Source organism: Gavia stellata, chromosome 11 (assembly GCF_030936135.1).
Source record: "Gavia stellata isolate bGavSte3 chromosome 11, bGavSte3.hap2, whole genome shotgun sequence".
NCBI lineage: Eukaryota > Metazoa > Chordata > Aves > Gaviiformes > Gaviidae > Gavia > Gavia stellata.
This window is the reverse complement of record NC_082604.1, coordinates 22,932,445-22,948,254: the sequence shown is the minus strand read 5'-3', so window position 1 is coordinate 22,948,254 and position 15,810 is coordinate 22,932,445. Positions and strand designations below refer to the sequence as shown.

The window sequence follows — 15,810 nt, the reverse complement described above, 5'->3', positions numbered from 1 at the left end:
TACACTTTGCCTTTCTACTGCAGGGGGCTGGGGAAGAAAATTCGTAGAATCTACAAAGTCTTAATTTATTTTTAGGTCGGAAAATCTAATTTTATCTGTAACTGCATCTGTCTTCAATTTTAATATAGAGAAGAATTTTGAGATGAGTTTTTCTCTGATCTGTGTATGCAAGTACACTTAAACACACACGCGCCTGCATATATCACTTTGGATGCTGTCAGCACTCTCACTACTTTGTTCACTGTGTATCAATGCCATAATCTGCAGTACTTTTTCACTTTGGGGCACAATTTATTTTGACTTTTATATAGAATGAGGAGATTATGCTGAGTACACACTGATTACAGTATGCTGAAGGACATTGTTAAGTGTTTTCTTCAGATACATTTTCATTCTATAGTATTTCTAAGAATCCATCCTTTTCTCCCTGGCCTCATGATCAAACCACTTGCCTGCTTTATAATCTTCTCTTGTCTTGACACATTTGCCTTGCAAGTCTTTTTTCTCCCTGCAATCCATCTATAGTGTTGTTGCCAAAATGATCTTCCTCAGCTGTCCTTTTAATCTTACCATCCTTTCTTTCAGAAATTCCCCAGGCTCGTGTTCATGTTGTGCAGCAAATTCCAACTTGTTTTTCTTTCTAAATCTTTTGCCTTTTTCACACCCCTTCTCTTCCAGTCTCTTCGACAACATCCCTTTCATCATCTTCTTTCGGTGCAGTCATCAGATCTCCATCCTTGTTGTTACCTGTCAGGCAAAACTTGTCTATTTGCCCATATTGAGATCTCTTACGATCAACTCATTTGTTCCAGAAAGTTAATCTAAAACCGGAGACAAATAAGCATTCAGCTAAGCCAAAACAAAAGTTACGGAATCAATAGCAAGACCAGGAGCTAACAAAAATATGATGCTTATCAATACAGTAAGTCCTGAGCTTTGAGTTGTTCTTACAACAAGGCTTGTCAGATAGTCTCAAGTAACCTGTGCCTTTCATATGCCATACCCCTGCTTCTTTGTTTGATTCTGTCGGGTAGGCAACAAGCCTTTTAAAGTAGATGTCTTTTGAATTGTTTTCTGAGACATGCAATGTACTTTTGGTGCTTAGACACTAATGATGATTATAAATAATAAGGTATTTAAAACAGGTAGTACCTGGAGCAACCATGGTGCAGTAATGTAGGTAAACATTTTTTTTTTTAATTTTTTTTTCTTGACAGTAACTGCTGTCGTTTCAGTAAATAATAACTTTTCTTGCAGTGTTGTAAGATTATATGCTTTTAAAACGTGCTTCCCTATTTAATCTTTGTTGTTGCCATTAAATCATGCTGCTTTTATCATTTTAATACAGAGCCCACATAAAGATAGGGTGCAGTGGAATGACATGGACATCAGAATTTGACTGTCTTAGTAACAGGTGTATTATTACAACCCCAGACGTGGTAGTAAATCTCAATTCTACCTTCAGATAGTTTGAGTTTTATTGCTAGGTTTCCTTATGAATTTTGAGGGCCATTCTGTAGCAGAGGACATTCTTCTGAGTTTTCTGTCTCTGTTTATAGAAATATTCTGTGATGAGAAACATTATTTGTTAGGTCTTTATTCATTGTTGTTCAGGGACAAGTTTGAAAGGTGAGGGAGTTTCTTTTTCAGGTAAATTGGTAGCCTCAGGAGCATGCCAGCTAATTATAAAATACTTCAGGAGGTTCATCAAACTGACCTGAGATTCCCTACGGCTCAAAGAGTTTGTCAGACTTGGCATTTTCCCCAAGCCTGAGGAGAGCTTGCTCAGTCCCAAACATATTCATCTTTAATTAATGTTTTCTTTTTAAAATAAAACAACCAATCTTCCCCCACCTTTATTTGTTAAGTTATACTATTTAATTACAGGAGGAAGTATGAGATCTCCTTTTGAGATTTAAATTTCAAATTATTAATGTAAATCAACCTATCACTTCTTATTCTATGTATCTTGCAACAGTATGCATTGAAGATTGAATATACTTGTTTGAAAAGCACTGTGAAAAATTCACAGAAATTGCATCTTTGAATTATGATAGCAGTAAGAAGCTTAAATACCTTTCTGGCTTGGTAAGTACCATGTGAATATATCCAAGAGTATATCCCTGATTGAAGTAATTGCCTAACAAGGAAATTGAGCTTCTTTGTGGGTGCTGCAGTATATCCTGGTGTCTGGGGGTAGCCTCAATATATTACCCATCCGATTCTCCCCTGAAGTGGAATATGTCTGTTAATGTTTATGGGTCTTTTCTTTGAGCTATATACTACAGAACGATGTATTTTCAGCTTCCCTTGGATCCTCAGCACTGTGGTTCACTAGTGTCTCTCCCTCAGGGCTAGTCTGTCATGTTTAATGAACTGTCAGTGCTCCAGTCCTCACTGATTAGGGTGACCTAAGTGGAAAAATTTGAGGTACCTTTGCATCAAGAGGTGGCAAGAGAGAAAAGAACAGTATTTTCTCTCTATAAGCATTAAATATCTTAGCTTTCCTGAGTTTGAGAGGATGGGGAGAGCTCAATACGTGATGTTCTCATCAATCTTTTCATAATGCTTATTCTGTTGAGTCTATGCTGAATTGACTGTCCAAGTTGTCCAAGTTGCTCAAGGAACCATTGCCTCAACACCTCATTGATGCTTTTCTTCAGGTTCTTCAACTCCTCCTTCTTCCATACATTGTCCTTGGTTCTCCCCAAATCCTGTCTCTCGTTCTCTAAGGACTGACTGCTGCCTATCATACATTCTTCTTTCAGTATGGCCACTTAGAAGACATCATAATTGCAAATAAAATTCAGGCAAAACAGAATATAGTTTAAGGCTCCTGTTACAGCATTTCCTCATCCTCCTCCGACAAATCTCCATAGTCAGGTCTGACTCATTTTGAAGATCATGCCATGCAATGAGTTTTTAAGGATGGTGGCGTATTAACGCATCTCAGTGTCCTGATAATCATGATTGTTAATGTTGAAAAAGTGGATAAATGAAATGGGGATAGATGAGGAAAAATAGGAAAAAAAAGTTTTGTCACAATAATGGAAGAAAAAGAATAATGAACATCAAGGAGAATGACTGTTAGGTACTGAAGCAGATTATATGCATTATTTTAATTAAGAATGCCTAATAGTACGTATGGTTTCCTTTGAATAATAATTGCATGCTGATGAAGTGTGATTAGAGACTTTTTTTAAGGAGTTCAATTAAATCAAATCCATTTCTGTAAAAGGGGAGTGATTAAAAAGATGATATCAAGGTCTAAACTGAAAGCTGTGGTTGAAACTTCCTATTGCCGATTTCTTTATTATTGCACTCCTCTGATGACTATTATCTAGTTTTTAACAATGCCACAAGTTTCAGACTGAGCCCTGCAGATCATCGGAAGAACTGGCTTTACAGATCAAATAGAAACTTAGCAAGTACTTGGATGTCCTTGAGCGTATGGTCCTGGGATTAGTCCCAATTCAGGAAGATTCTTGGTTCATGCGTGTATCTTGAAGCATATGGGAAGATACTTTGATTAATTAGAACTGTAAGACAACATACTGTTTGCTAGGCTGATCTATATTTCTGTAGAGTGCTTGTGAAGCTGGGTGATTAAATGCAGACTTGCACTGCTGCTTATTTTATCTGCTAGTCATTACTGTCTGACTTGTAAGGCTCAGAGACCGGCAGGACCCAGTCAACTGTCTGGCAACTGTTAACAAAATTATCAATTATCTTGCTGAGTCTTGCCATCTTGTGCTTTGATTATCCTGTATCACGAGTAAGGACGGCTGGTTGTGCTAACATCCTGATTGAAGTCTTAAACACATACATAAGTCAGGGGAAGGTACTGATATTCATTAACTGGGAGCAAACACAAGGAAGGTCTTTAGTAGCATGGAAGAGCATGATGTCTAAGCTGTTAATCACAGCATCCTGTGTTTTCATACCAGTACACAGGAATCCACACTGATAACATCTTGTCTGTTATTCAATTGAGATGACATTTACTTTCTTTACTTTAAACTTTCCTTTATGGCTTAAACCAGAAAAAATACTTAACATTTCTTGTCCTAGCATGTGTGCACTGTTAGCTAGCTGCATGTTTTATCCTTCGAATGTCTGTATTATACATGCAAATAAAGAAAAAAAATAAGCTCTGTAGTTTTGGTTTAAGGTAGTAAAGATCTGTCCAAGATGCAATTTCTGTACATGATCATTGTCATTAGAGATCTTTGCTTCTGGTAGGTGGAAATAAATTTTGCTTTATATTTTATTATATACTTCTCCCTCTACCACAACAACAGCTAAATCTGTTTCCACAGGACTGCCTGTAACCAGCTTCAGGCAGTTAACATCATTTCTTTAAAAAGGATCTAGCAGTAGTTTCCCCCTCCTCCTGCTATACCTGAAGGGGGTGAGAGAATGAAAGCGTTTAAAAGGTCACTTTCTGTGCAGTGATGGCATCTTGGTTTATGGGAATGCTATATGCAAATCGTTCACCTTTAAAGCAAAATTTTCTGTATTTGTCACTCTCAAAGTCTGCAGCTGGTAACCAGAGCAACCTGGCTTTAAAGTTGGAGATAAAAAAGAATTAACGCTAGAACAAACTTTTAAAATTCTCTTTAAGAAATCTAGCATGAGGGTTCGTAATGATGTAAAGATTTGTATTGTCTTGGTGTGACCTCTTCATTCAGAGCTCATGAAGTACAGAAGAGCATTCTGTTGTATCCTTTTGCATGCTCGTAACTATGCACACTAGGGAAAAGTCTAAGTTGGTAACTTTTTTTAACAAGAAGCTTGACTCTAGTGGCCCTTCTAGAAGTTATTTCGACACTTTCTTTACACCTAGATACCACTAGAATTTGACATGCACAAATATGAAATACATGATTAGGAACTCTTCACAAGATTACTGCTACTTACCTGCATACTTCAAAGACAGGCAATTTCTGTTTATGTGCAGAGGAAAAAAAAAAAAAAAAAAGAAGCACTTGGGAAACTCTCCCTTTCTAGCTATGCTTCTACACTGCTAAACTGCCCACATAAGGAACTGTGCTTTACAGTTAACTTCAGGGCTTCTGTGTAAGCATTAAACCTGTGAATTCTGCCCAGACAAAAAGTTGCTCTGCCTCAGTTCCAAACAAACCAGTTGGAGTACAAGTTCATTTACTCAAAGCCTGACTCAGTAAAGCTATTTTCTCAGAAGTTGAGTTAATAATCCCTGTTCTCTGCCTCTGTGGTAACAAGACCATGAGAACTGCCACAATGGGCCAGCCGTCAGCCTGGTTCCCAGGCTCTGACCATAGCTAAGTGATGAACGCCTCGGAAGAAGTGTATTTCTCCTATGACCACAGTTGAGGTTTGAATCTGGAGCATCATTTTTAGCAGTCAGCAGTGCACTGCCCTGCATAAGTCTGTCTAGTCCCATCTGAAACCTGTTTGTGCTCTTGGTGTCTGGCTCATGGTGTCCCATGACAGTGAGCTCCAGAGCACAATGGTGTCTCGCAGGACAGAAGGCATCTCTGCCTGCTCTGTGCTGGGTGAAGCGAGGATGATTGCTCTGCCGCTATGTGATGAGCAGCATGATGACGCCTTGATGTCCTCACTCCTATCCCTTTGATTGGTGATCTGGACAGAAGGTAGAAGTGAGTGGAAAGAAACTCTGTATAACCTTATGGAGATATAACCCAGGACATGGGGTATAATTGCTCACTAGAAATTAATACAACTTAAAATATACTTTTTAATATATATGTATTAGAAGATTCACAGAAACACATTTAAATATACACAAAATATATATTTCCATATACTTTATATAAATATAATTTAAAATGTAGGAACTTCTACATGTACATAGAAAACAAAGCAGAGATAAGTATGAGTTTCTTTTTTGTGCAAGTAATCGAAAGCAGTGGGATGAATGATCCCTCCCAGCTGTGAATTAAACCTATAGAAAATGTACTTTCACTGCTCTAAGTGCTGTACGTTACTAAGCTGGCCAACAAACTAGATTTTAAGCAAATTAATCACTTAAGAGAATATTTTTGACCTTAACTTCTCAGTGCCTCAGAATCTCATCATGAGCCATGTAAAAAATGTAGCCTATGAACATGTAAATAGAGATCTTCTGTGCTCCAGAGTAAGTGGCCCAAGCTACTGTAATTCTGGCATATCTTAATATGCAACCTTCAGGATGCCTAATGCCGTGTGCCACCGTAATACAATTACTTAAGTGTTGTTTGCTGTGCACAGGATACCTGCAAAGAGGGAGAATCCATGTTTTGTTCACTATCACTTTTACTTCCTAATCAGCATTTTCTATACTGAGAGTAAATAAAACTATTAAATTATAGAGGGCAGGTGTTGAAATGAAGTTTTTAATATTTGTAAGACATCATACTTGGTCAGAAATAGCTATCTGTCACAAATTACTATGCTCTCGTTCACCTACCGTAGCCATAGACTCATCGTACTCTTTTCTCAGAGAGCCCTCTACTGACCTAAAATACAGTATATTGAACTGAATGTCAGATACTCCAAAATATTGTTTGACCTGTAGTGTAAATACAGGCCCTGGTGCCAAGGTATATTTCAGTAAGAACAAAAACACATGTGGTACTACTGAATTTTTGAGAAGATCTAAATTTTCAAAAGTTGACAGCTTTAGTGCAAAACAAACATGTTTGTGACCAGATTTCTGCTTCTTTGTCTAATCAAGGGAATGCGGTTCTTCAGAAAAATAGAGGGTCAAAGAAGTTGTTGTTTTCTCATGCTCCTGCCTCTGACTTTTCTTGTATGAGTCAGTTAACTTTTTTGGAGGGTGACAAATATAAGAAAAACAACTGTGTAGACTGATTATGCAGGAAATTTTTCAACAGTAAATTCAGATCCCAGTATTAGAAATGCTCATTAATTTATCATGAGTCTTATGACTGCTGCCATTCATCCAGTAATACTAGGTGCTGAAATTATGTTATTGCCAGGGAATCACAGATTTCATTTAAATAGGCTTAATTTCTCATACTTAATTAAAAAAATCTGACAACATGAAGGAAGTCAGGGGTGCAGGGGGAAACCAGCAGAAAGCAAATTCAGGAAATTTGTGTGTATTGTAAAAAATTTTTCTTTAATTTTGCAGGGTGAAGAGATTGGGGAAGGCTGGTTATTTTAACATTTGAGATCGCTAATGTTGGGGTTCTGAGAGGGCATCTTAATATATGCAGAGTTTTATTCCTTATTTACATGGGTGTGGACACTGAAACGGTTGTTTATGATTGGGTTAATATCAAAAGATCTCAGCAGGTTACTCTGCTAGTCAGAAAAGTGTGGAAAGAGAGACCCCTTGATGCAAAGAGATGAACACCTGAGATTAGACAGTGCAACAGCCAGCCACAAAAGTTAAACCTTTTCATTCACCTTTACAAGAAAAAAGAGAGAAAAAGTATTAAGTTATTTTTAACACACTGTTATTGATCATCCTAAACAGCACAGTATCTTTTCATGCTCTTTCCTCATCCATGGACCCCATGGATAATGTGTGAAGGGAGAGGTGCAAGGTGTGAGGGCAAACGTGACTTGAAAAAAATAATGCCTGATGTCAAAGGAAGTTGAGGCTCAGAGTTCAAACGAGTTGCTCGGTGTCATCAACTGATCAATTACAAGGATTGTTTGAGTCTGTAGTAGGGAGTCTTACATACAGAGGTCTGTTGAGACCGTAGTTAGGAATCTACACAGGTCTACTACACTAACTTGTTACATGACATCTCATATTAGAAAGCAGGTAATGTTTTTGGTAGATTAGCTGCCACGTGTATGCTAGTTTTCTCTAAAAGTGCACAGGTATCAATAGGGTAAAGTGTTGTTAATATTCATAGAATACAATTATAGAATAAAAACCTGAAAATTATAGAATGCAGGAAAGAAGAAAAAGTATGTTGCAGAGGCATATAGCTTGAACTAGAAAGGAGCTGCCACTAAACAATTCGGGTTTCAATTAGCTGTGTCTAGTTCATTCCAGCAGGTAAAATTAGAGTACAGCACTACGGAAAAGCAGCGTTCACAAAAGGATAAACATGGCAGTTTACCTGATTTTTTTAAGTTATGTTGTTTGTAACTTGGCATATGAAAAGATCTGAGATGTTTGTTTAGGTTTTAGTACTCTTAATGTAACTAAAAATGTCTTAAAGGCTCAACGCTTACATTCACTGAGGTTTACATAGCACGCAGGCTAGATATAGCACACAGTTCCAAATTTCACTGGGGGGGGGGGGGGAACCAAACCAAGACTGGCATGTGAACTTCTGTGTTAAAGAAACTGCCTGCACACTGTATGCTGATGTTTATTCTAGCAGATTGATCTCTGTCATGCATAATATTTTCATATCTTCATATCCACTAAATATGTTTTCATTTTATTCATCTTGCAAGTTTCTCATTATATGACAGAATGGAAGATGGGTTGCCATGCCTGCGTTGTCTGTAAAACCAGATAACGTTTAAGATGTGTCCCTGCAAGACATGATCAATAACAGCATGCCCCCAAAGCAAAACTGAATCTCTGTAAAAAAGGCTGAGTGGAGCCTTTCACATTTTGTATCCTAGATTTTAAGCTTTCAATTTTTTTTTTAATTTTGCCTGGCAATAGATGTGCTTTGAGTTGTTAGTAGGCAGCTTGGATATTTGAGGAAGCAAGTTGCCTTGAAAACTGAGTTTAACTCACTGAAAAAACAAGTGTGATGTACCAAAAAAAAAAAAAATAATGCTGTGATGAACCCCTCCCCAACTCCATTTTAGTTAGTTTCCTTATTTACATTGTAAAACAGCTAAAAAAAGAAAGGTTATTTATAATTTACATAGATGAACATATTGTGTGTATTTAATCCAGTTATTATTTATTGTCACAGTCTTTTGGAGAGTTGTGCAGATCCACCTGATGTTCCTGAGAGCTGACTTTCATAGTGAAATTAGGTTCATAATTTGGGTAGAACTGCAAGAAGACACAGTTCCTAAATGAGTAGGTTATACCACTTCAGAAGAGAGAAGAACCTACGGCCTCATTTAGGAAGTGTCATGTGATACTGAACCATCTTTAACACCAGCATTTTTGGAAGTTGGTTTTGGGGATTTTTTTAGCTTTTGGGATCTGCACGGTGTCAGAGAGAGAAAGAGAGGGACAGTAGTTATTTCCTTCCTACAATGATGTTTATGCTGTAAGGTAAAAGACGTTGCAAAAATGTTACCTTGGTATAAACCTATTTTGAATATTCAGGTTTATTTTGCAATATACAGTATAACTCTACAATTATTGTTATGTTTTATATTAATATTTATCTCTAAAGTAATTGGAAGTTCATTAAATACATATTCGTTTACTGAATAATACCTTTCCTAAAGCCAAGTGCAGTGGAAATGTTATTCATTATTTTTTCATTTTAAATTGTATAAGAAAAGCGTTTCAGAATCAATTAGCATTTGAACTATAAATTTTTTCTTTAGACTTGATAATTGTGCAAATGTTACATCAATTATTGTGTGTATTGTGTGTGTATTACTATGTATAAATGTTATTTGAGAAGTTGTCATTAGTGTTATAAGCAGTTCAGTATGGGAATAGAATCAATTATGCTGCTTTAGCATTTCACTTTGTGAGAAAATTGTTGTCTTTACTCTTTGCTAAGTTATTCTTGCATTTAATAATTCAATAGTCCGTCTGAACCATTTTTCAACAGGGAAAAGGGGGCAGAAGCTTATCTTTATTTTCCATGTATATTCAGTGTTCTACTCGGGGGAAATAGTATATCCAAAAATAAGACTATAAATAAGAAATCAGTAGCCTTTTCTGTCTTGCTGCATTATGTGGGTTTGATATATGCTTCTGCAGCATTATTACTTACTCTGTTCAAATCAATGCTCTGAGCTTTCCTTTATGTGATTGATTTCTTCCAGATTAGCCTAAGCAGTACGTGACTTAATAAACATCACTGTTACCTGTTTACTAACACAGAAATGTCTGCAGTATTACATACAGAGATACTATAAATTTTCCAAAATGCTTCAGTCAGTCATAAGATTTTGATGGTATAACTTTATTTGAATAGGAAAGAGAAAACAACTTTGGTCTTACGTAGTTAAAAGCAAAATAAAATTGCTTGGAAGAAACAGAAATAAGGCAAGAACTTATAAAAAGTAAGCCAGATTCTGTAGGAGATAACAATGAAAAGGAAAGATGCTTACTAGGGTATTCTCGTCTTTAATGCCACTTTCATACCTCAAAAAAGAAGCATTTTTTCCATGCTTAAACATTGCAGTAACATACTGAAAAGTATCAGTAGCCCTGTATAACTAACTGTTCATGTCCCTCCCTAAAATATGCCTATGAATATGTATGTTGCATTATCATTTAGTGAAAGTTTTTGCAGAAATGGGGTGTCAGGGAAGAATTCAAGTGTTTAGTGGGATATAGTACTATTTTAGGATTCAATGAGTTTGGGCTACATATAGAATGCCTCCTCTTTAATGGGGTGTTATTTCATTGCCACAGTTGCTTTCCCATAGCAACTTACAGGTTGTTTATGTTTTGGGCAGCTATATCTTGAAGGAGTCCCGTGCAGGACGAGGACGGACTTTGCAAGGCATTTGGACATTTAGAACCAGATTTTTACAGTTGCTTATGGCTGGATTATATGAACCTGGTTTGGATATGGTTTTGTACAGATTTCTGTTTGCCCTAACAGTTTTATTTTTTGTATTTCCACAACGCCTCTCTGATATTCCTAAGACCAATGTTTTCTAATGCTTTTCAACCCAGAGACTTTTGTGTATAATCACTGATAGAAAACATAATGACCTTCAAGCATTAATGGCCTGTGCAGTTGGGAAGTTTGGAGAAAAGTTTCATGAGGGGTTAGTGTGTAATATTTTAACACAGATGTCCAAACACTGTATTTTTCATCTTCCTTCAAGTCCACTCTTAGTTCTTTAGTTTTCCTGATAACAGCCTGACATATCATTATTCTTCCCTATTTTTTTCTCACTTTATATATGGTAAGTTTTTTCTTCATACCTTTTACAATGTTGTATTCTCTAGAGGTGAATCTCAATAGCTTCACAGCGTGTCTCTGCTCAGATGGAGCTTGCTGCCTGATATACAGCATGTTCCCTCAGTCTCTGTACCCAAATTGGTCTGTGGCCAGGTCAAAAAACAGTATTTCTTTAATGCTTTCTTAGAAATTTTGTTGGGGTTCTATTAATCTTTCTCCAGGAAACTTGTGTTTCTGATGTTACCTTGTTTTCATCCACTTTCCTGGGAGCTGGTTTTCCTTTTCAATTGCTGTACTGTTGTTTTTAATATTACTTAGCATTGGTGTCTTTTCCCACTACTTTATGTTACAGAATTAAAATGCTACTTTCAGCACAGCAACTATCATATTGTTTTTGAGGGATAGATATTATTCTACCCCCCCAACACCTTGGGAAGTATTGTACAATATGATTCTATTCAGTCCACATTTTTATCAACACGGTCACCATCACTTGCAGCCATCATTCCATTTTAGAGCACAGCCCTACAGGTATTTTTTTCCCTTTTTGCAATATCAAGATATGAAGAAGATGAATGAAAGTTTCTTGCATGTTTTTATCAGTGTGCTTTTATAGCTCCCACAAACAGTGATGGACTTGGCAGCCTAGAGACTGAAATCCTCTGTTTAATCACAGGCTAGATATAGTTCAGCAGAAAGACATATTTCTATACACAGCCCCTGTAGCATGTCTAAGCCTTGAGCTGGAGAGCCTGTCTTCCATAAGTGAAAAAAATCACTCAGGCCAGTTGGTCCCTGGCCTCATCTCTGGAACTGTTGAAAAGAAGCATTCATGCCATTGAGTTTCATGCTAATGTCTAGTCTGGAGTGGACTGAGACTTTCCTTTCAGTCATTTGGGAATTTCTTTCTGTAAGTTACTGAGAGAATGTAGTGTTCTATCCAGTTTGGAAGTTGCACGTCTGTGTGCATCAAGTTGTCACATAGCTCTTCAAAAAGCAGTAGGTTTTCAGGTCAGCTTTAGCCAAGGGCTTGATCTGAAACTCATTAGTGTCTGTGATTTTTTTTTTTTATTTTATTTTTACCTGCGTAAACTCTCAAAATCTGATAGCTAAAACCAGAGAACTAAGTAAAACAATAAACCTCATTCCTATTTCTAGAATGCTGAGATGTTTTATTTGAAAAAGGAAAAATGAGGCCCTTCAGAGACTCCTGCAGAATCCTAGGTCCACAGAAAAAGTACTGCACAGAATTCTTGTGTGTGGTCATAAATTGTAATCTCTTAACATTTTTTAATGTTGTATTAGAGAGACAATGGTCTAGGTCATACTCCTTTACACAAAGATGTGTTTATGGGGTTTTAGTCATTTTTCCCTGAAAATCCAATATAATAAAAATATGTGCTATTCCAGAAGTGCTGGCTATTAAATCTGCTAGAAATTATTTGACTGTTTTTTGGGTTTTTTTGTATTTTTCAGCTAACAGGACAAGTGACTTTGCAAATTGCCAATGAACCAGTTTTGCCGTTTAATGCCCTCGACATCGCGTTAGAAGTTCAGAACAGTCTTAAAGGTAATTTTTGTTAGAGGAATATTGTTCTTCATTAATACAAAGAAAAAAAAGGATCATCTACTCCCTGATACAGATTTTCAATTTCCACTTGCCAGTGATTTCACTAGTTAAACAGTGTCATTATGTAATGCTAAATAATACAGTTTTTGTTGCTAAATAAAGCCATAAAATGTTTATATTTCTTCTGATGTTACTATGTCAGCTAAGTAATTATTAGCATTAAAATCTCATAATTACAGTCAAAGATAACAACCTCTGTGACTGAACTTGATTTTAATTCCCTTCAAGGCTTTGTTCAATACAAGCAAGAGAGGGCTTCTAATCCCGTTGACATTTGGATCCTTAATTTTCACAATGATCTTCCTTGTTTGGTTATTCCACTAACTCACCTTGTTGGCAGAGCATGCTAACTTTTCTCCTTTATCAGGAGTGGCAAAGCATGGTATTTTACCAATACGTATTGTTTGAGTTGATTAAGCACTGAGACCCTGGGACCTCTGTGTTTGAAACTGATCTCGGTGTGTTTGGGACAATGGCTTGGGGTTAGGGAGATGGACAAGAAAGTTCCTAATCAGAAAGTAAACAGAAGTGACTGGTAACTTGGAAATGATGCAGATATAATTCTCATAGACTCTGGATTTGGCACTGTTTGCTAGGTGTAGGATGAATGCCTTGGTATGAGACCGCTCCATCAAGATTGTGGAGCCATTACCAATATTCCTGTGTTGTCTTCTCATTTCTGGCTCTTTCTATTGTCTTGTGGCTTTTTAGGGCTTGATAAAAGAGCAAGCATTCTGCAGTCTTTTTGTCCTATGTTGTCAACAGAACCCAATTTAGCCAATAGCACTTGGCTTGAGCTGTTTAAGATAACACAGTTAACGGGTGCAGTTGTGCATTCCCTTTGCTTCAGGGGCCTGTTCTTTTTTTTTTTTCTCTACAGTTGGTAAAAAAATGTTGATATGTTATAAGGAACTAAACCCATTGCATCTAAACTACAAAAGAAGAATAAACCTTCTTCTTGTCAATTATGAAAAGAATATGTCTTAGCTCCACTCCTGAGGACTAAGGAGGGAGAGGAAGTCTAGGTTCTAACACCATCCAGTGTTACTGGTACATATAAACTTTCTCCTTCAGTATCACCTGTCGTCTTCCTCCCATTCTGTCCCTTTTCCCTTACAGTTTCCTTGTATCTTAGTGTATTCAAATGAGATCCAACTCTCCTTTTCTAAGTGACTAGTTGAAAATAGGCTGGATGTGGAGAGCACATAAGAAGCTTAGTCCTTGGAGATTTAATCTTTTGATAATTTAGCTGCCAAACTAACATAATTCCTTGAATGTGTACAAACAGGTATTTCAGAAGCTGGTATTCTGGTCAGAATTCAGTGAACTTAAAAGGAATGGTAAAAGGTACATCCCTGACAAGAACCCCCATGAAATTTGAAAGACTGCTGCAAAGCATATTCTTGTTAGGACCTTGCAATGGAAAAATGTGAGATAGGTAAAACCATGTTGTTATTTCCGCATCTCCAATTACGTCTCTGATACAGATTACCTGTAGTGTGTTAAGGCCTTTCAAAAATAATTTTTCTGTTTATACATTTATGGAACTCTCAAGTTGATTTGTTAAATAAAGATGTGAGTTCTATAAAATCACACCAAAACTTTACATATAGTTTAGCAGAATGTGAGATCTTATCTCAAACGTAAAGATTTTTTGCAGTCTTGAGGTGTTGCCCCTGCATTTCATTCACTCCCTACAGTATAAAGTATCACTTTTCTGTAATACACATTCATAGAAGTATGATACCTTTTCTTTCATCTTTGCCATCCATCATTGTCAAGACCTAGGAGTCAGTAGGCTAGCATTGGTCTGGAATCACTCAGCATCCAAAAAGACAAGTAATTTTAGCTCTGTTTTGCCATATAAACATTGCTTTAGTTCAGCCTAAACACAGCAGGGAATGATCATCAAATAAAAAGTGTGGCTCAGCTGGTATTTCTTCAACTGAACATGAGATGTCTGCTATTGTTCTTCCTTTTTTCTTTATTGTGAGTAACAGGAAATGTTGATATAGACTGACTTTTTTCCTCTAACTTCAGTTAGATCATTTATCTCAGCCACTTCAGGGGAAGGAAAAGTATTGTCTAGGCTGTAGGGCCAGCAGGATAAATTTTCTTCCAGCTGTTCACTTTGGAGTTTTGTTTAATGACTTTCATGTCTCATCTCTCTCTGACTTGTGTCACGTTAACAGTTTATCTTCATTTTGGAAACCAGTAAAACAATGGGCTTTCTTCTGGTTACTTAAATGAGAAGTTGTACTTTTTAAGATGACTCACAGAGATCTTTGTTCTTCAAAAGACTTCATGTGGTCTGAGATTTCCAGTTCAAAGTTGCATTGTCTTAGTAAACTATTTCCTTCTCCAACTCGATGCAAACTGTAAACGTAGAAAAGGTGAAGGGAAACCTGCACGACATGCTAGAAGATTTGTTCATTAGGCTTACTTTTGTCCCTCTGGGATCTGGTTCAGCCAATCGCTTAAACACACGTTTTATTGCCTGTTGGACTTTCTCACATTCTTGAAGTTACACATATGATTTAAATACTTGAGTCACAGTTTTGCAGTCTCCTGGATGTGTGTCTTAGTATTTGTTAATACTGCATTTATTCATGTTTCCAAAGGATTTAATTCTGTAATGTAGTGGGTATCTGTACTGTTAGCGCTGTTAAATGCAATGGGATGTTACACAGCACTTTATAAGCCATTTCTAACCTCCAGGATAGACTGGATGGCAGGTTATAGGGAAATGTCATCCACAACATGTTTACATCTGGCTCGAGGCCTGTTCCTCAGAAAGATGGGGAAATGGCTGTTAAACGACATGTGTTCTCTCTGCTTGTATACACCAGAACTCTTGGAAACAAGCTACTGCTTTTGGGTTTACCTGAAAGGAAGTGTTGTGACTGGAGAGACATTTCTTTTTGTGCGTCTGCTGATGGTCTGATGTTTACTAGGAAACCTTGTGGTTATAAATTATATGAGATGGGTTCCAAGACTGAAATCCAGGTCCCCGGGGCTATTCAGGCTGTTATCTACCTGATCACAGATGCGATATTTTAGAGACATTCATAAATAGGTGACAGTTTAAAATATTCTCATTAACCACACATTGCAGTTGTGTGGTGTTTGTGCTTGTCATAC

General features: G+C 36.9%; 1 protein-coding gene across 1 annotated transcript in view; it reads left to right on the top strand.

Moving 5' to 3' along the window:
* NAALADL2 (N-acetylated alpha-linked acidic dipeptidase like 2) overlaps window positions 1-15,810 on the top strand; it is a 289,387-nt gene that overhangs the window by 248,279 nt on the left and 25,298 nt on the right. Inside the window, exon 11 of the mRNA XM_059822897.1 lies at window positions 12,516-12,609. Within this exon, the coding sequence (XP_059678880.1) occupies window positions 12,516-12,609 (94 nt within the window). The remainder of the gene's footprint in view (window positions 1-12,515; window positions 12,610-15,810) is intronic.